The 22,425-nt window shown below is 37.1% G+C and overlaps 1 protein-coding gene and 1 long non-coding RNA gene across 3 annotated transcripts in view; one reads left to right on the top strand and one right to left on the bottom strand.

Annotated features, from left to right (window-relative positions):
* Positions 1–22,425, top strand: part of LOC136254613 (uncharacterized) — a 522,347-nt gene that overhangs the window by 216,136 nt on the left and 283,786 nt on the right. The gene's annotated exons all lie outside the window — the stretch shown is intronic.
* LOC136254295 (uncharacterized) overlaps positions 1–22,425 on the bottom strand; it is an 86,773-nt gene that overhangs the window by 44,162 nt on the left and 20,186 nt on the right. Inside the window, exon 3 of the mRNA XM_066046963.1 lies at positions 12,086–12,146. Coding sequence (XP_065903035.1) covers positions 12,086–12,146 — 61 coding nt within the window. The remainder of the gene's footprint in view (positions 1–12,085; positions 12,147–22,425) is intronic.

Raw genomic sequence — 22,425 nt, 5'->3', positions numbered from 1 at the left:
ACTGGATTAAATAATAGTTAGACACCAAGACCAAGGGAACTAAGCGATTTAGTAACCCCAATGGCCCGAGGCTGTAGCGTCCCGAGCGCACTACTAAGGGCCAGAGGAGTTACTAAATCGCTTAGTTCCCGTTGGTTGCGGTGTCTAACTTATTTAGACTATGGTTTAAAGTACATACCTTTATAGCCAGAGCATTAGGGTGGGGTGAAAGAGCAACGTAGAACGGCAGAACGGTTTCTTCCTAAAGTCCTTACAGCGCCCACAAAAATAATTATTTGACCAGTAACCAGAGTAACGGCTAGAACTACAGTAGATACGCCGCTTAGTCTACTATTTGTCCAGAATTATTCGCAGAACACGGAGAAGAATTGTATTACAGTATTATCAAGTACTCCAGAGCACCTTTCGTGTTATAATTATTTTTCACGTACAAAATTGCCTGAGGGCGGGTTACTAAATGAACATGTGTAGGTGACTAAATGAGCATGTCAGGTGACTAAGTGATTTAGTAACCCTCTAAATGAGCTGTACCATAGTCTAAAACTTAATAAATACGCATGCTGTGCACAAAATACTGTAACTTTTGAAGTGTCCATTCTATGGCTGTGCAACTTAAATCATTCTAATTGTGATGTAGCAAGGATTAAAATGATACCTAGGGTTTTACCCTAATGCTAAATGGTGATGCCAAAAGTAGCCGTGAAAATAATTTTTTGGTAAGGAAACATGCAAACTCTTTACATACCTCTATAAAATGGTTGATACAACTTCATGGCAGTTGATCTATCACCTTGCAACAACTTCCATTCAATTCGTCATGAAATTTTGTATCAGGCCATATATGACTGACGTTAGTAAACGCACAATTGAAATTAAACATGTGGCAAGAATTTAGAAACACTGAGATGCAACTCATTGCTGTTCACCACTTCATAACAAGTAAGCAAATGTAGTTACAGTGTTCATTAGGAGTGTACAAGGGTGCACCGATGTGACATTTTCACTATTTACCAATATTCCGATATTTACGTAGTCTTAACACTGATATCCGATTCTATAACCAATATTTACATTTGAGTGATTAGACTTGTTAACTGTAATATGAACTGTAAAACACATTATGCTAATATTGACTGTTTACACATGTGACAAAAATTAAACTATAGCTAATGGAAATGTAATAAGTTCATACTTCTATCCCATTATTTTCAAGTTATACTTGATTGACAGTAGTATTCTCTGCTGTAAGCCGTGATCTAATGTTTCCTACTCTAGAAAAGAGTCTCTCTGAGGGCATGTTGGTAGGTGGAGCACTTAAGTATCATCTTGCTATTCTGGCTAAAAGTGGGTATCTTCGCTGATTCTCGTTCCACCAAACATAGGGATTACCCTTTTGAGAACAGATAAAAGGCTCCTTTAAGTAACTGTTTAATTCCATTCCACTGGTACCTACCCTGTCATCACTACATTCCCCCAAGTCCTCTAATATTTCAATCATACACTCCCACACTTTACTGGAGTACGCACTAGTATCATCATCATCAGTATGCTGCCTTTTGTTTGGTGGATCATTAACTTCACTCACTTCATCACACACATCAATGATATGTTGCTTAGCAAATTCTTTTGTAGCTGCCGTAGCAGAAAATTTGTCTTTGATCCAGTATTGTGGCAATAATCAACTCTTCATGTTTTTCAACATCTTCAAATCTTCGCTTCAGTAACTTAACATTTCACCCTTCATAGTTTGAATACCAGAATCATCATGACGTTTGGTAAGTGACTTTTCTAGTGCTCTTAGTAATGGTATCAACACTGATGCAGCTGCTGCATCAGTAGAAATCATTTTTGTTATTTCCTCTACAGGTTCAAGCGTGGCAATAATCTTCCTGACAAGATCAAGTTGATGGGTGTCAACATAGTGATGGAGCCATACTCAGTGGCATATGCTGCCAGTGCCATCTTTTGTGTGTTGATTGATTGTAGCATGTAAAGAGTGGAATTCCACCTTGTCAGCTCATCTTGTTGTAATCTATTTTTTTTCATTAATACTAAGTTTGTCCTGTATTTCATCTAGCCGATGATAAGCTAAAGTTAAACGTTTAAAGTAGCCAACTATTTCACGACATATGGCTAAAACATCAGTGACGACACATTGTGAAAGTATACCTTCATTCACAACAAGTTGAAGGGCATCCTAAGCTGGGTAGCATAGCATCTCGTGAAACCTTTTTCATATTGCTAGCATTGTCATGTATTATTAAATAAATTTGTGCTTTATTAATTCTCCAGTTCTTTAAAACATGTCCTTTAGCTTTTTGCAAATATACTCACCAGTATGAGAGCCTTCCCATTTGTGTGCATGAAGCACTGCTGATATTCTTTCAAACTCTTTCATGACCCATTGAGTTGTTAAACTAATAATTGATTACTGAGCTGAAGAGCAGCTCCAAATGTCTGTGGTAAGACTCAGATGAGGTACATCTACAAGCATTTCCGCCAGCATGAAATCAATCTTCACTTTGATGTCTGGAACAACAGTTTCTGAGAAATACTCCCTACTTGGGAGTGTGTACCTTGGTTCAAGAGTTTTTATGAGACGACTAAATCCAGTGTCATGAACAACTGAAAAAGGTTGGTTATCCGTAGCAATCGTTTCTCCTATTAATCTATGGATACGTACTGCATATGAATCGTTGATATCCCACACTTTCACTTTTACGTGGGTTTCTACCATTGTTAGCTGTTTAAATGCTGCTTGCTCTTTTTGCTTCTCTTGTTCCTTCAAGTTTAATCCTTTTCTTCTCTAAATACTGGCTGTATTCTTCGGTGTGCTTTGTTTAGATGGTCAATAAGGTTAGTTGTGTTGTACGACTTCACGGAACTCCCTCCACAAGATATGCTGTTGTTACAAGTGTTACAACTGGTAAACTTATCGCTGTCTTTGCGAACAGTGAAGAAATCCCACACAACTGCTTTTACTTGTGGCATAATGGCTTCCGTACCGTATTACCAAAAACATACAAAAATATTTCTGGCATTCTACAGTACACGCATGTGCACATATTGGTAAAAATCTAGCCTAATTTTACCAATTTCCGATATTTCCAATGTCTCAATATCGGTACTGATACCAATACCAATTTTAACATTGGTACACCCCTAGTGTTCATTCAACGTTCCAAGTAGCCCAGTAAACACACTTTTAATCTATATGTATTTGTAGACCATAAGATTAGGTTACCCCACCTAATGTCACCATGCATGCCCATATTGTGTAAAAATGCATTTCTGAAAAGTTGTCTGCAGGTTTAAGGATTAATTTGATTGCCAGTCACTTTCACCTTCTTGAATACGCCTTCTTACAGCAACGTTTTTGAAGGGGATTCATTCATTTTTGTGAAATCTGTGGTGAACTGTGAATACAATCAGTATGACAATTAACTATAGCAGTTAAATTTATTTCAATAATATGCACATTTATAATTTTATAACCTTTTAGCTGTATATGAGAGAACACTGGAGAAGAAGCACATCAAAGGAGATGCTAATAACTGGGATAATTTTAGTACGAAGTTGGCTACGTACACTGAATGGTTTGATTAATAAATTACGATTGGTTTCTGCTTGGCTAGAAAGAGTTAATACTACCAATGGACATTCTTCTATACTTCAGTTCTAACTGTACTGTATTAGTGTGTTGTAAAACAGACCCTCATTTATTCAAAATTGGAAATGACTGTTCATATAAGTGTGTTCTACTAGAGTATATAAACAGTGCTCTGTTTAAAAATGCATGGGTTTCGTGTTACCCAAACAACTCACTTTTCTGAACACTTTTTATCATTGTCTGGGAAAATTGACCGATGGTCAACTGTAGTATCAATTAGGACACTATAATGTATGGGTTAAAGAGATATTCTTTTCATGAGGAGTGACTGGTTTATTAGAGTAATTTATATAATATTACTAGAGATTTGAAGGGTTCAGAAGCTTCTTATATAAACCTTGGTCACTTTAACGCTAAAGTCTACAACCAAACACTAAACAGATCCTTAAATTTGGCAAACAAAAGTAGCCATAAGCTTTAGCTGGTAGTTACACTACTCACATCTTGCCACTGGACTGTGTAGCCAGACCCAATTTTAATCTAATAATGAGAAATTATTGTAATTGTTGAATCTAACCATATTTTCAAAGAGGAGCTTCAATAGGCAACGTAATGGCATGTGAGTCACTGATGCATGGGTCTGGGGGTACTCCCCAGGTGGGTATTACAGATTAACACTTCAACAGTGTCAGGTTAGTGAACGAAAATTTCAACTTTGCTGTTATACTGTTACAGGTTTTTGCAATTGAATTCGTCACCTTTGCGATTGAATTCGTCCCGTTTGCAATTGAATTCGTCGGTATTGCAATTGAATTCGTCCCGTTTGCAATTGAATTCGTCGGTTTTGCAATTGAATCCGTCGGTTTTGCAGTTGAATTAGTCGGTTTTGCAATAGAATTCGTCGCGTTTACATTACAATTCGTCATAAACAAAATGGCTCCAAGAAACCAACCCATTCATTAAGAGATGAACTATTTATGCCTTGGAGAGTTACACTTGAGACACTAGAAAGTAATTGAAGCTGGTAGTACGCGAAGTTGGTAGCTGTCTGACAAGTTAATTAACTTGCTCGCGAGTGACCACACCCATCGCGAATGGCGTAGTAGAGTTTGGAATGTTGCTGGATAGGCTGTAGAGAAAGAATTATTGCCTTATAAAGAGTTGTTTACTACTGTTGTACTTGAACAAGTTCTTGTAGCAGCTGCTACATCACGTTTTCGTGTTTCCTGCAGCTGCCATTCTTGTTACGGACGAATTTAACTGCAAAAGCGACGGATTCAATTGCAAAAGCGACGAATTCAATTGCAAACGGGACGAATTCAATTGCAAAACCGACGAATTCAATTGCAAACGGGACGAATTCAATTGCAAAGTCGCCGAATTCAATTGCAAAAACCTGTAATGTACAGGGTAATTCAAATCATTACAATGCAAGATGTAGGAGACTGCTTAAGAAGCTGGTATAGAAGTAGCAGCACATCTTCCAGGTTAGGATGGGTAGTTCATCAATTTTGGTTATTACTCCATGTTCCATGTAGGTAGCCATGTAAATTGATTTGGAACAACATAGAATACATTTCTTTCACATTCTTTGATGTTCAGTACACATTGTTGTATTTTAATTGCACTATACCTAGAGTCAGGACAGCTATTAAGGGATACAACTAAAAGTGTAATGGGATTAAGGGCCTCTTGTGGTGCTCAAAACAGATCAGAAATGGAACCTGAGAGCCTGATGGGTATACCTGGAAGAGTTTGTGCTGAAGGTTTCCTCTGATATGCAGGCATGTTTGTGATTTCAAGCTCAAATAGTTCCTGTAAACTACTGAGAGTCCTGGCGGATTACCAAACTGCCCTTTGGAAGGAAGAAATGCAATAGTGAGCACCACCCATGTCACATTAACCTGAAGTAAATGGAGCTTGCAACCAGAAGATTTCACTTAATAATTTGAAGCTTGCACTCCGTTGGGGTTGCTTTGGCGTAAATGTTAGGGATGCTAGCTAGTCAAACTGGTTTAGAGACTCAAGATCTGTATTGCATTTAACCTGCAGTTAAATTTGTGTTAATTAACGGTTTTAAGTTGTGTTCATGCAGGTGTTTTCTTTCAAAACAATTGTTTGCAGTAGAAAGTTGAATTGCCAACAAATCATGAATGATCTGCCATCATTAGTAGAGGTGTACCAATATAAGACAACTAGACCAATCCGGTACTGATCCAATATGAGATTAATCATTTTGAAACTGATACGATACCGATCCGATATACTGATATAACTAAGTGTAGCTATTTATATTTGAGGAACCACATATGCCATGTTCAACTTCATTCTAACTACTGAAGACGATCATAAGATCATTGGCTATGCTTGGTTAGCTACCCATGGTGGTGTGGCCTCTATTCACAGCTCAGACTATAAGGTACCCACAAATATTTTAATACATGCCCCTGCCGAGATTAGTCCAGATAACTCTGCATTTTAATGAATGGTAGAGATGGTTGGTTGTTTATGCTGTGCTCTTGGTTCATTTTATTGCTGTTTCCCCAGGCTCACCACTATGAGTGTTTGTTGTGTGATTGGTAAGTATTGTGACACCAAACAGCAGTTATGGATACACTTAGATGGCTTCACTAAGCGTACCACTTTTAGACAAGGAACATAACTGCTGTTTCCCACCCTTGTTAGCCAAATAATAGGGTTTATAATGTGGCTTGATCATAGGACAGTGTCCTTAAGATAGTTCAGTTGTACATTGGTGTATCACATCAGATTTTAGCAGCAATATCGGATCCCACCAATATAGTCAAAATTTCTATATCGAAAACCGATACGATATGTATTGGTATATTGGTACACCTCTAATCATGCTACTGATCAAGTCTCATGCACTCTCAAACTAAGCTCACACGTTTGAGCCCCAGAAACAGATAAGGCAAACACTGGGTGAAAAGAAGTAATTCACTGGCAGCTCTAGGACTCATCTCCATCACTAACTATCAAATGGCACTTTCAAGTCTCACTTCACTGAACCTCCAGGCTCCCCTTGCCTATCTTCTACAATTGGTAAGCCTGATGAGCACTAGTCTCCTCCTGTCTTGGAAGAATACTTGACTTATTATGAGTGACGAATATCACTTATTCTGCTGCTTTGGTCCTGTAATGTTTGGAGCCTGATTAATCAGGTGCATATTATGAACATTACATCACAGAAGCGCATGTGATTAGACTACTCAAAGCCCACAGGTTTAATTGATTTTGCAGTTAGAAGTCTAACTTCTTCCACAAACAATCACTTTGAAGGCACTGCCTAGGCATAATATCCATCATCATATGAATATACTGTGAGAGTTTAAAGAAAATGTGATGATTGTGGAAGGAGATCCAATTGGCATCTCAATGAAAAACCCTCTAAAATTCTTATACCAACACTTTGCAACATAATGAAAAGATTTATTGCAGTTATATTGTAATAATGCTAAGAAATGAAGTGCAAAGTTGCATGGCACAATGTTGCATCCAGACTACCAAAGGTAGAGTACATTTGGGTAACACAATCATCTTGTTTCATAGAGACAGCACAAAGCTACACATGTACAAAATAAATTCACAGTTTATCACCACCCCTGCATATATTTCAATACTACCTCCAAACTTTTCATTATGAAACCTTGAATTATGTGTGTGTATATAGTACACATTTTCACTATACTAAGACTAGCATATCATACAGTACAATAGTAACTGTATAGTAGGGACTACAAAGGAGTAGGCATGGCCCATGAAATAATCACACAAAAACCAGCCTCAATTTTCCCTGACGATGAGGCAGTATTGGTGAGGTAAAACTAAGCCCAAACAAGCTTTCAGATCGACTCGAAATGCTTTCAATAAGTTGCTATGGAATTTAAATTTTTTTATTCAACAGAATTTTCTAATGACTGACTAAGTGACTGGCTGACTGACTGACTGATGCCTTCAGACAAGCGTAACTCAATAATGGCTAAGGCTACGGGCTTGATTTTTTCACTGTTCAACGCTGCTTCAGCCCGACAGGTGCCTTTTGGCATACTGCAGTATGTACAATACATTCTTCATGGACTTACCAGTGTCCTCCTTTGTGTCCCATTCATCTTTGCTGACAGGGAAAGGTGTCGATTTGGCATGAGCAGGTGATGGCTTCCCTTCAAAACGAAAATTGTCCGTATTTTTCATAGTGGATATTTTGATTGTAGGGATGCTTTTCAAACAGTTCGATTCGTATTGCTGTGTAACGGGTTGAACATAGCCGACAGCAAAGCGTAATGGATACTTCACTTTCCAGACAATAATTAATAAAATTGGGACGTGGCACCATTTCTTTTGGTATGGGTAGATTGTAGAGGTGCTTCTGGAAAAGTTCTTGATTCGTATTGCTGTGTAATGGGTTGAACATAGCTGACATCCAAGCTTAATGGATACTTCACTTTTCAGACGATAGTTGATATAGCTAGGGTGAGCGGCACCATTTCAGATGCGGTATGCGTGGGTTCACCAGTCATAATAAAATTATTTACAAAAAAAGTTAACAAACAAGTACACAAAAAAATTTGGAATTTTCAACTATAGAGTAGGGACCATAGCACATCGATAACATCGATAAAAAGTACTGAAACAAGTTGGAATAGTCCATGATAATAAATCACAGTAAAACAATCAGAAGAGTTATATCCTACTGTGCATTTCCCTTATGGTATCATGTGCACGGTAGGGATATAGTACTTCTTAGTGTTTTACTGTGATTTAATATCATGGACTATTCCAACTTGTTTCAGTACTTTTTATCGATGTGCTATGGTCCCTACTCTATAGTTGAAAATAATTTTTTCATGTACTTGTAAATATATATGGTGGTATGTGGCTGAGCTCCCATGAACTTTTGATTTTCAACCATCTCACTTTGTAAGATTGAAATATTCTGATACAATAGTCAAGTACTTTATTCTGTAAAACAGTCAAGCACACCTGAGACAGACTACATTGTAAGGCTATTTACTACCATATTCTTTATCAATGAATGCATGCCAGAACTTCAGTAAATGTGGTCTAGCAAATTGTTTATTTCACCCTCACAGACAGTCTGGCTTGAGTATTTGAGATTTTATGGACTCTAATCTGTGGAATGTCAGATGTGGTCAGCAGTGATGCTGCATTACAATGATTATCAAGACTCACAGTACTAAGTTGCACAACCAAAAAAGTAAAAAGTGCATGAACCAATAACAAGCAAAGCCATACAGTGAGTTATTTACATGTAGCAATGGTTTTGCACTCCTCACTATAATTCAAATGATCTGTACAATTTTAAACACCTCAGCTCATGGACCTATGACAAGCTTTCAACTTCATACTAATGATAAACAAATTTTTGTATCCATTCTAATTCACTCAGCCAGTATGAGATGAATTAGCGCCAAGGAATTCAGTCAATCGAATGCTGTCACGCACACCCTGATTAGTTGGGTTCATTTTCTTCACAAAATTTAAGTTTGTAGTTGTAAATGAATTTGAGTAACAGCCACAGAGTTATAATGCAAAATCCTATGGATGTACAATCAAGATACTCCAATAGAACAGTCACTCTAATAGAACAGTCACCATTGAACAACAATTAAGAATTTTTACCCTTTGATTGCCACTGCTGCCATATGGTGGAATGGCATCATAACTCACGCATACAATAAGCTTTAGCCTTGCTATAACTTGTAAATGCATTTCATAGCAAGATATCCTAGTACTGAAATGGACACAGCTATAGAGATCCCGTTTCTGGGATAACCAGATACTTCCCGGACTAGTGCGTGTTTGTTATGTATTACCATAAAATGTAACTTTTCATAATAGGTGAATTGAATCATTCTTCAAATTGAAAACAAGTAGCTGATAACAAAGAAAGTGTTATACATTGATGGAGACAGGTAAAATTGACAGTCGGTAGATTTATCCCAGACGTGGCTTGGTGGACACTAGAGATGTACCAACTCAACTTTTCTGATACCGATCCGATCTAGGAAATTTATTACTGATCTACCGATATTGTACCAATCTGACATCAATTATCTATTATGATGACTGACCTTGTACAGGTAGTTCTTATAGCATTTTATAATCTCAGACTAAGCTGATTGGTCAATTGTTAGCTGAATGATGATCACAGCATTGTTACTGGAATCAATACAATAGTGGTATGGCCTTAATTACACCACCCAGACAATCAGCAGTGTCAGCACCCACAAATATTTTAATGCACGCTCCTACCAAGACTTGCCTGGAATGGTTTGTAGGCTGTTGTAGCAGAGATCCTAATAGTTTAGTGTATTTGATATGGTGTAGCACTATATTCATTGTTTTCTGCCAAGAACCATCATGAATCGTGGTTTCAACAGAAAATCGGTTCTACCATTTTTGCTGAAATTTTCGAGATCGGTATCGATCCGACACTAGATCGGTATATCGGTACATCTCTAGTGGACACGAGTGCAGATACGCATGCACAACAGCAAAAATGGGACAAATCATGAAGAAACCAGCTGTGGAATGGATTGCACTGTAAGTAAACTGTATAGAAGAGTTCTTTGGAGTGTATTACAGTACACCTTAGTAAATAGCTTGTTGGGATTTCATTGTTTGTTCGGGATGGTTTTTACCAAAGTTTAGACTTTGTTGTTTGATAACTTTGTTGCAGTTACTGTTATGTGAACAAAAACAACATGGTCGACCTCCTTAATTTATAGTGAGTATTTAGACATATGGTTACTCAGTAGTTCAGTGTATTATACGGTTAGTATGATGCGATTCGGCAATTCGGCCAGTGGTCCCGGAGAATTTGGCTGTCATTGGGGTTAGTTAGATTAGGGATCATAGAAATAAAAAGTAGTGAAACAAGGGAGTGCACCTGAAAATATACTAGTGGACATGTAATCCCTTATCCAGTCAACCATGACTGAATTAGGGATTAAATGTCCACTAGTATCATATAGTATGATAGTACTGTACGTAAGTGATAATGAAAGTTTGGCCTTTTCTGGCCAAATATATCATCCTAAAACCACCTTCATGGAGCCGTGGCAGTATTGGTTAGGTATAATAAGGCCGTCAGTGCAACTTAAAACACTTTCAAAAATTTGCTCCGAAATTTAAAAAAAGATTATGTTTAGTGAAATTTTCTACTGTCTGACTGATGATGCCTTCACACAAGCATAACTTGATAATGGCAAAGGATTTTTTCACTGCTTGATGTCACTTCTGAGAGACTGGTGCCTTTTGGCATTCTGTAGTAAGTACAATGCATGCTTCATAGACTTGTGTTCTCTTTTGTGTCCCATTTATCTTCATTGACAGTGCAAGGTGTCAATTCATGGTAGCATAGCATGATGACTTCCCTAAGTTTGATGGGAATCATCCAATTTTCCATTGAACCAGATAGTTTGATTGAAGGCACTTTTGGGCTTATTTATACCTAACCAATACTGCCAATTCACCATGAAGGTATTGTGAGACTCGTTTTAGGATTTTTTTGGTAGAAAAGTCCGAACCTTCTTGATCCTTAATAAAAAGTATGATAATACTACAAAATGTTTGTCTTCTGTCCCATATCGCCATTTCTGCAGAAAAGAAAAAAATATTTTAAAGCAAACCCTAAAGCCAGTATGCAACCAGCAGCTTTGGAACTTTATACCTGCAAAGGGGCTATAGCTTCCCCGATAATTTGGCTAGCCATTTCAATTTATCTCTTAAGTACTCAATAATCTACCTACCACCAACAATTCAGATTACTATATAATCACTTTTCTAACCAATCAGCAATCCATAAAGTAGTTATGAAACTATCTACCTGCAGACCCAACTCCTCAGCAACACTTTAGAGCGATGATCATGATAAGCACCTCTAAAATTAAATTTTGTGTTCAGCAGTGTTGCTTGTATTGGACATAAAGGTAACCTACACAAGTAAGTATACACTACTGGCATAATTTTTACTGCTATAAATACACTGAAATACAATTTTAGAGTATTAATTCTTAATTTTTTTCTCTGGAGGGGGGGCATGCCCCTAGACCCCTAGTTTAGCAGGCTTTCTCACATGCTTTGCATATTCAACCACCACTTTATTTTTACCATTACCTAGCCCCCCAACCATGAGGTGCTAGCTACGCCTATGATATATGTCTGTACCAAAGCCAAATTTTACAGAAAAGGTGCTACCCTGCTCAAAATGCTCAAAATGTTGTGGAACAAAATGTTGCAAAGATGTTAATACTTGACATTAACATCATTGCATGGCTGCCACCTTTGATTTCACAACTTTTTTTGCCCCTATTTTTGGGGTGCTGCACTGTTTTTTTCAGAGCTTGACTGTTTTCATTAAATCTTTGAATTCTCAGGTAAATAGTAGGTAGCTATACAGATTTCACTATGGTATACATATTATGCACTTACCAACTTCTGGATTTGCTCTTTCATATCTTTCATACTTTTTTTGGATTTCATCTTTTGTTTTCTATAGTGCAATAAATACACATTACAAGAATTCAATTTTCAAACAGTTTTGCTGGAATAAAACTTAGCAAAAAAAATAACATGTACATAGTTACTATAGTAATCACCTTTTCACTTATTGTACGATGTGTACATTTTGAGCCATGCATACACATAGTAGTGAAATAGAAGTAAAAGTGATGGAAGGTATAGGACCAGAAATCAGTCTCTATGAAGCCATAACACTCCCTGGCCAATTAGTTTTAGAGTCATCCTAATCATTCCAACTAAACTGGATCAGTCTGGACAATAAACCACTCCCATATGTCTCCATAAGCTCATGCTGACACCTTTACTGAACAGTTATAGCTATGAATCAATAGTGCATGCATTGCTTGAGAATTACAGTTATTTTGTGTGAACTACAGTACACAGGTTTTGTTGGAGATATTGTACATTTATTTTACACTTGGACCTGGCCACAGGTTTTGATGGTAATCTGTGTCCACATGTAATGAATAGTTAAGTATATCTAATCCAGAACAGCCAAGCTGTAAAAAAAGAGTGCGGCCCCCAAAAAGGCTATGGTGAAAAAAGATGTGAAATCCAAGGTGGCGGTCAAGAAATGGCTGTGATGGTAGGTTAATGGTAAAAATTTTAATAACGACAATTCAAATGAATTTGGTGCCACTTGGTCTTGGCACAAAATTCACCTGAATTGTCATGATTAAAATTTTGGGGGTCGCACTCTTTTTTTATAGCTTGGCTGTTTTGGATTAGATTTCACTTCTTTTTGTATCTGTATGCCCCTATGGCCAGCTTTGAGGTTTTTTAACATATCTTTTTTTCTTTATCACAGGAAGAAGAAAAGATGAAACAGATGTTGAATACTTTAAATATTTCTGATTTCATCAGTAAATGTACATTACTTTTATATACGTAATACATATATTTATTACAGAACTCTACGTGGTGGTTTCTTTGTAACTGAACACTCTACAAGGTAACTTCTCCTAACTGATCTATCTACAGGGTGAATTGTTTGTAGCTGAACTCTCTACATGGTAACTTCTTCTAGCTGACATCTCTACAAGGTCACTAGTTTCTAGCTGAACTCTCTACATGATGGTTTCTTTGTAACTGAACTCCCTACAAGGTGACTTCTTCTAGCTGATCTCTCTACAGGGAGATTTGTTTGTAGCTGAACTCTCTACAGGTGAGTTGTTTGCAGCTGAATTCTCTACATGATGGTTTCTTTGTAGCTGACTCTCTACAAGGTAACTTCTTCTAGCTGATCTTTCTACAGGGCGATTTGTTTGTAGCTGAACTCTCTACATGATGGTTTCTTTGTAGCTGAACTCCCTACAAGATGATTTCGTCTATAGCTGATCTTTCTACAGGATGATTTGTTTGTAGCTGAACTATGTACATGATGGTTTCTTTGTAGCTGAACTCTCTACAAGGTAACTTCTTCTAGCTGATCTCTCTACAGGGTGATTTGTTTGTAGCTGAATTCTGTATAGGTGATTTACTTGCAGCTGAGCTCTTTACAGAATGGTTTCTTTTTAGCTGAACTGTCTACAAGGTAACTTCTTCTAGCTGATGTATCTACAGTGTCAGCAGTTTGTAGCTGCATTCTCTACATGGTGGTTTCTTTGTAACTGAACTCTCTACAAGGTGGCTTCTTCTAGCTGATATTTCTACTTGGTGGTTTCTTTGTAACTTAACTCTCTATAAGGTGGCTTCTTCTAGCTGATCTTTCTACATGGTGGTTTCTTTGTAACTGAACTCTCTACAAGCTGACTTCTTCTAGCTGATCTCTCTACAAGGAGATTTGTTTGTAGCTGAACTCTCTACAGGTGATTTGTTTGCAGCTGAACTCTCTACATGATGGATTTTTTGCAGCTGAACTCTCTACAAAGTGATTTCTTCTAGCTGATCCTTCTACAGGGTGATTTGTTTGTAGCTGAACTCTCTAGTGGTGATTTGTTTTCAGCTGAACTCTCTACAAGGTAACTTCTTCTAGCTGAACTCTCTACAAGGTAACTTCTTCTAGCTGATCTCTCTACAGGGCGATTTGTTTGTGGCTGAACTCTCTACATAGTGGTTTCTTTGTAGCTGAACTCTACAAGGTGATTTCTTCTAGCTGAAATATCTCTTTCCATAGTTGAACTCCCTACAAGGTAACTTCTTCTAGCTGATCTCTCTACAGGGTGAATTGTTTGTAGCTGAACTCTATACAGGTTACTTGTTTGTAGCTGATATCTTGAATTCTCTTCAGGGTGACTGCTCTATTAGGATGACTGCTCTATTAGAGTATCTCGATCTCGCACTTGCTGCACCGAGTAGGATTTCGTGTTATAATTCCGTGACTTTAAGTCTGATTCCTCTACACCATTGAAGAGCATTTCTAAGATGATTACTCCATCTGTACAGCGATTTTCAAAGCATTACTCCAAGCGGTTTATCTGGTAGGAGTGGAAAGTAGTCGTTTTTTATTAGCTAATCTCAATTGAGAAATTGTTACACACTGTTGGTTTTTTCATTGTATCTTCCTGGTTTTCAGCTCTATTTCTTTCAAACCACAAAAGGTTTGAGGTTCAATAGTTAACCTATTCATCCACCGATTTTCAGCTTCTTCCCATACGCGGTTTACCCTGTAGGCGTGACAACATATTGGTGTTATGTTTCGTGAATAATCACTCATAACTCTTTGCCTGTTTATCATATTCCAGCCAAAGTTGGTACCAAGACGCGCCTTCATAGCCCCCTTCTGTGTGCCAAATTTCAAGGAAATTGGATAAGGCGTTCGCGTTTTATAGCACTTTTTGTAAGTGTGCGAAAAGAGGAAGAAAAATAAGAAGAAAAAAAACCAAGAAACTAAGCCAATTTTTGAAGTCGCATATCTCGGGAATGCTTGAAGCGATTTCGCTCAAATTTGGAATGTGGTGTACTGAAGTTGACAGCAAAAATCGTCTTGTTTCATCAAGGCAGCACAGAGCTACGGAGGTGTGAAAATAGCGTTTTCTTTCTTCCTGTCAATATACTCACGGGTGTTGCGCGCCGGCTTCTTGGGCCGCACGACACACTACCGTGTGTCTTGATGTACCTGGAACACAGCCAAAAAAATAGATTGTTATATTAAGGAGAAGTAAAGCTTACTAGAGCATTTTGACATCTTATAAATTATATTAAATTTCATGGTTTGGGTGTCTTGTTGAAAGTTAAAACTAGATATGATACAGTAAACCACACAGCCAATGCAAACTGGGAAATTTAGAACCTCAAATTTATCATACAGTGGGTTGGTTAAGTGTGCAAGGTCCAAATTTTTGTGAAATTCTAAATATTTCTGTTGTGGTGTGTAATTTGTATAATTTTGCACGTGAGGTTCACTCAAAAGAATTCGAACTGTATCTAGCATGTCAGCACTTCGAGGTAACATGTGACTGAATTTTGGAAAATCACCCATACGAGGATGAATGAAATAATTAGAATTTTTGTATTTACTGGGTTGCTAATAAGAGAAGGGCACAGTTTTAAAAATATTTTAAGAATTTTCTTGTAATTTAAGGTATTGAGAATGGCTTAAAATCATCAACAAGCAGATTTACACTATATAGTTTGCAATTTGATCATTAAATATTTTAGGTGTCAAATGTGCCCATATGGATGATTTTCCAAAATTCGGTAACACATGTTAATTTTGAAGAATTTAAATGGAAACATAAGAAATCTGCAGAATCTGCAATGTCAGGTCCCTTCGCGCTTTTATCAGTAGAAGTTCCAGCTGGAACTATCATTGAAGCTAACAATGAGAAGTTAAAAGCTATAAAAAACCAGTCTGCACCTAAAAATAAAGGACCTTATATCAAGGTGGCACCACAGTGTAAAGCTAACATAGCAAAGTACGCTTTGGAGCATGTATGGTAATTGTGCTGTTGCAAGGAAATATAGTGGTGAACTAAAAGAAGAGCACTGCTCAAAGTTTGGTGAAAGTGTACAAACCAAATGGATGAAGAAAAGAAAGCTGGGTGACTCTGATCCTAGTGTTGAAGTGCTACAATCTGCAAAGAGAGGTTGTCCTTGTTAATTGGTGAAACAATGAATAACCACGTCAAGTTTATATAGGGTCTATACGTTATTCTGGTAGGTCTATAACTACTCTCAACATTATGGCTGTTGGAAGGGCTGCTGTCCATAAATTTGATGCCCGTTTGTTGGTAGAAAATGATGGTCCTGTCCCTTACGCCAAATTGAGCTAAATCTCTTCTTTAACACATGAATTTTGTGAAGAAGAAAGGTTGCTCTACTGCTAAACCAATGGTGCACAACTGACAGAATCAAGGTTGATTTCCTGAATGAAAAACTGGTGGTGGTTAAAATAGATATTCCTGAAGAAGTAATACTTAATTGGGACCAAACACCAGTAAATATTTTCCTGGTGTGCTCAAAAAGGAGTAAAACAAATTGGCTGAATGACACGTGGCAGATAACTACAGTAGTTTGTACACTATAAGTGGCAATTTTCCCCCTTTGCAATTGATTTATGCTGGCAAAACTACTGCTTGCTTGTTAAGTGTGAAATTCCCAAAGGACTGGCTCATTAGTTTACACCCAATCATTGGTCTAACAAGGAGAAAACCAAAGAATACCTACAATCAATCATAATCCATTATATCAGAGCAAAGCATTGTGAGTGGGGGATTGGTGACACCTATCCAGCTTTACTTATCTTCAATGTTAAAGGACAAATAACTAATGTTGTTTTCAGGCTGCTAAGGGACAATGACTTATATGTCATCAGCATTCCTGCCAACTGCACAGGAAAGTTACAACCCATGGATTTAAGTGTCATTAAAGCATTCAAGAATTCAATGAAGCTGCAGTTTAAGCTCAATGATGTACAAAAAATTGTATTACCGATTGAATCCCACCAGCAGTTGACCTACACATGTCAATCATGAAACCTCTTCGAGTGCAATGGATAAAAAATGATTATGACTACATCAAAAGAAAAAGTAGTATAATAACAAATGGTTTTCAGCTGCTGGAATTACAGCTGCATTGAATGAAGATATTCAAACTTTCAATTAAACATTCATCATTATCATTGTAATAATCATGTACATTGTGATCCACATAACTAATAATCATTGTTAATCATTACGATTTGTCTGCATAATATTATTGAAGCTATATTAGTTAGTGCTTTAAGGGAAAACTAGCGAATCGTACTTCATGAAACAATTTATCAAGTGTGATCTCATTAGAGACTCCATAAAACAGATTTTACTTTGATCTGTTCTTCGAGTCAGCAAAACAGTAAATACAATGGCAAACAAGCCACAGTGATCACTACCTTGTTGCTTCTATACTTTCTGCAATTTGATTTGGGATTTACCAAACAATTCAAGGATTACTTTGGTAGTGTCAGTGTTTACATCGTCAAATAAAAAAACATAGATATCGATGTAGCCAGGTATGGACAAAGTAGTGCTTGCTGTTATCCAGTGATTATGTATTTATTGAATGAATAATTTGAAGTTCATTCTCAACCGGTTTTCAACCAGTTTTCCAGTATGTTGGTACAAAGTCAACTGCAACCCTTTTATTCCAATCTGATTTTTAATTGTGACTTGAACATGATTGATGTGCCTATCATTGAGCTGTTTACCATAATTAATTGCAACCTTATTAAATGAGAGTTTCCAAATCGTACCCATATATTTTGAGGTTCCACATTGGCATAACTGAGTTCAGTAGCAATATGGCATGAAGAAGTTGGTTGTAAGCATGCCACAGATTCACGTTGCTTTGGCTCCTTGGTGAGAATGTGATTCTTCTTTGACAATGGTTAAAGTATCCCTGGTGTTAACATTTGTTTTTAAACTACACGGAGCAACTGGAGAACAGGCACCACCCATCATTTTAACCAAGCCACCACCTTATTGTAAGTCAGTACTATCTCTACCTTCAGTAGCATCCTCAGTGGGTTCCTCGTGATCAGTTGAACACTTGACATGGTAGCTTTCGCTGTTTTGTCTCTGCTTGTCAACAGTGTTGGGCAAGTTACTTTTTAAAAGTAACTAGTTACATATTACATATTACTTGCAGCTGAACTATTTAGTTACAGTTACATATTACCCATAAAATAAAGTAACTGTAATAATATTACATATTATATTACTTTGTGTCCATAGCCTTAAGCTGTCACGTGTGAAACTACCACCTTATCACGTGACACGATTACATTGTTGGACAGTGTGCAAGTCTTGATATAAGTAAGAAGCTGGTGAATAAGCCTCATTTAGTAGGCTTTATTACTTCGTTGTGGCTAGGCGTTATTCAGTGGGTTACTAATGAGATTAGTAACTTCGTTACTTTTAGTAATAATATTACGTAATATTAGATTCGTTACAGTAACTATATTACTTAGGTAATGCGTTACATTTGCGAGTAAAGTAACTTGAGTTATATTACCTGTTTTTATAGTGTATTTCGTTATATTACTTTGTTATCACAAAAGTAATAATATTACATAACACGTTACATAAGTAATAATATTATGTAATGCGTTACATAAGTAATAATATTATGTAATGCGTTACATAAGTAACGCGTTACTCCCAACACTGCTTGTCAAGTACTTTTAAGTTATTGATTTCTTCTCTGCTACCCTTAAACTCCTTGTCTTTTCTTTAATCTTCAAATAATCGGGCTGGTATTCATCCTTCTTTATGCAATGAAACCATAATAAGGCATTAATTTACGTTACATAAGTAACGCATTACTCCCAACACTGCTTGTCAAGTACTTTTAAGTTATTGATTTCTTCTCTGCTACCCTTAAACTCCTTGTCTTTTCTTAAATTTTCAAATAATCAGGCTGGTATTCATCCTTCTTTATGCAATGAAACCATAATAAAGCATTAATTTTCCCTATTAACACTTTCCTTGAGTAGCATACTGTATTTATATGCTGCAAGCTTATTTAAGCGCTTATGCTCAGTAGATACCTGTAATTTCACAATAAGTTCAATACCACACTTATTAACGCAATCTTGGTTGATTAATAATGATTGAGTACCAATACACACATCTTAACAATCTATCTACTTGATCACAATAACACACCCCTTGGTCTATATAGCTGTATTCATAGTGCTACACACACACCCTACTAACATGTTTCTGTCTCCATGCTACACATGTTTGTAGTAGATTTCTTTGCAGGTTCCTAATGGGATAGTCAGAAGGCTAACTCAAGATATTCTAATACAGTAGTCACCAAGGACAGAATGAACAAAGTTGTGAAGTCAAAGATGGCAGCCATGTAACGACTGCAATGAGGGTGGTAAGAATAATGGCTTTGTGGATTATTAAAAGTATTATTATTTATATCATTGCAGTAATTTCATGGCCACCACTTTGATTTATGACTCTAAGATTTTTGAAGGCTGGTTCTATTACAGTATCTTGATATTTCATGCAAAACATGATAAGTTGCAGTTGCTCAATTTTTACAAAGCAAATCCTGCACTTTTTATGTTAGAATATGATTTCCATCCCATTATCACAAGTTTTACCAACATAGCACTTATTACAATAATCATGATGAAGGAAATTGTCATGAGTAGGTCTTAATAGTAGCATACTTACCTGCCGAGCCGTACCAAAATGGCTACGGAATACTAGAAAAGTAGAACACACCTTTTCCAAGGATTTCTAATAGAACATATCTAGAACAATCTATATTTTCTATTGGAAATTATGAACTTTAACTATCGAGTAAATTTTAGCTAGAAGTTTTATTTAACCCTTAAACCCGCATAATCCAGAAAACTGCATTCAAAGTAAATAAATATGCACGCCTTGCACAAAGCGCTGTAACTTTTGAAGTGTCCATTGTATGGCTGTGAAAATTATGTCATTCTACTTGCAATGTAACAAGGATTAAAATGATACATAGGGTTTACCCTATCGCTAAATTAATGGTGATGCCAAAACTAGCTGTGGAAATAACTCTTCTGTAAGGAAACACGCAAACCCTTTACATACCTTTACAGGATGATCACTAACTCAATGGTAGTTGCTCCTATCACCTTGCAACAACTTCGAATCGATTCGTCGTGAAATTTTCTATCAGGCTATATATTACTCACGTGAGTAAACCCTCAATCAAAATTAAACATGTGGCAAGAATTTTTAAACACAGAGATGTGACTTGTCACTGTTCATCGCTTCATAACAAATAAGCCACTGTAGTTACAGTGTTCATTTAACCTTCTCCAAGTAGCCCATTGAACAAATTTTTAATCTATGTGCATTTGTAGGCTGTAAGAATGAAGCTACCCCACCTAAAGTTGTCATGCGTGCCCATATTGTGTAAACACGCATTTCCGAAAAGTGCTCTGCTGGTTTAAGGGTTATACCAACGTTGTAAGTGGGCCGGGTCATCCGAATTATCCAGGTCATTTGGGTCACATTTTGTCCGGGTCAAGTGGGTCCTATCCACTTCACTGAATATCTGGGTCTGACCTGGATGAGATCACGTGTGACGATAAGTTAACAAGGTCGATTGTATTGGTGGAAATCAGTTGTAAACACTTGAGAAACTTACGCGGAGCCACACCCACCATTCAAGAATATGTCTTGCTGTCTGTGCGGGGCATGTAGAGCCACGCTCACTTATCGGAATTGTATTAGCTGTGCTCTGTGGGCATGCACAGCATCAACAAATCTGTGTTGCTACTTGGAATGTAAACTTACATGGAGCCACACCCACTTGATAATATGTACGTGGAGCTACACCTACTTGAGAATATGTAGCTACCCACTTCTTGCAGACAATCCTTTCTATTAGTGGTATGCAATATAGGATATTTTCCTATCACGATTATTGCACAAATATATCACGATACGATATATATCACGATATACAACAACTCATCACTCATCTAGTGTATTTATACTGACACTTGTAGCAGTGATGTACTAGAAGTACAATACAACATGGTACATGACTAACATACAACATTGCAAGCTCTTTTATCAAAAAAAAGTACAGTGTACAATGACATCTTGGGTACATTTTTCTCTAATTATAGTTAAAATCTATAGCTAGGCTTATATCACGATATATACCACTTTAGTGTGGGCGTTCAAAGGCGCCGCTCGGTGTTTAACTCGCATATTGCCTGGGCAATATCATGGGAAAGCGGTTTGCCAATGACTTTGATACCCAGCCAGTTCAAAGAATCGATGCGCTTTGACTCGTTATATTGAGCGACATAGAGCTTTGTATTGTGGGATTCGTTTTTGTAGAGGTTGCTAAGTTTAGTACATAGGCTAAGATAGAGTAGTTGGTTGTTACTAAAGGATAATGAAGGCACAGAATAATTGTTTGGGTGATTGTGGATGCGTATTTCTACCCACCGCGTATCAGCCTTTGAACAGACCACAGAACAGCAAAGCTACTACTGCTACGTTGAAACAGGTTAGTAACTTACAGTTCTAAGTACTTAACTTAATATAATAACTTACTTACTGTCCCAATAGCGAAGTTAGTTGGCTTAACTTAGTACAAAAATGATAACAATATAAACTCCATCCCACAATCGCAAGTTTTCTAACATTGCATGTTGAAGCATAGTAACGTATTAATGACATTTTAACATATGGGCAACGTTTTGATGGCTATTAGCCCACGCCATTAAAACCACAATCGATCTTCAGATGCTACTGTATAAAACAAATGGGATGAGTTCTCATTAGTTCTTTCACCTATTAGGTGAGTGTGCCCTAAGTGATATATATCACTTGTACTATGGCTGCTTGGGATTTTGCTGACATATACACCCGCAGCCCTTGGGCCTGCGGCCCTCGGGCTTTGGATGTATATATCAGCAAAATCCCTCGCAGCCATGGTATAACTATTACATAAAGATTCTATATCATATCACGATATAAAAAATTTTATCACGATATTTTGATATATATCACATATTACACATCACTACTTTCTATAGTGTAAAAAAATGTAGGGCTGACTAGTGGAACTTGTGGACTTTTAATCTAGTCTTGGGGCACGCCTCTATTTTAATTAAACCGGTCACATGTGGGTCAGATCCGGGTCCAATCAGGATTACTATTCGAGTCAGTGGGTCAAACGGGTCAACAGTACTGACCCACTTACAATGCTGGGTTATACAGTAGAAATTAAACATTAACAGCTATGATAGAGGTGGCTCAGTGGTTAAGGATTTGGGTGTTCAGTATGGGGTCCCTGGTTTGAACTAG

Source organism: Dysidea avara, chromosome 1 (genome assembly GCF_963678975.1).
Source record: "Dysidea avara chromosome 1, odDysAvar1.4, whole genome shotgun sequence".
Taxonomy (NCBI): domain Eukaryota; kingdom Metazoa; phylum Porifera; class Demospongiae; order Dictyoceratida; family Dysideidae; genus Dysidea; species Dysidea avara.
The sequence above is the reverse complement of the archived record's forward strand: the minus strand, read 5'-3'. Positions and strand labels throughout refer to the sequence as shown.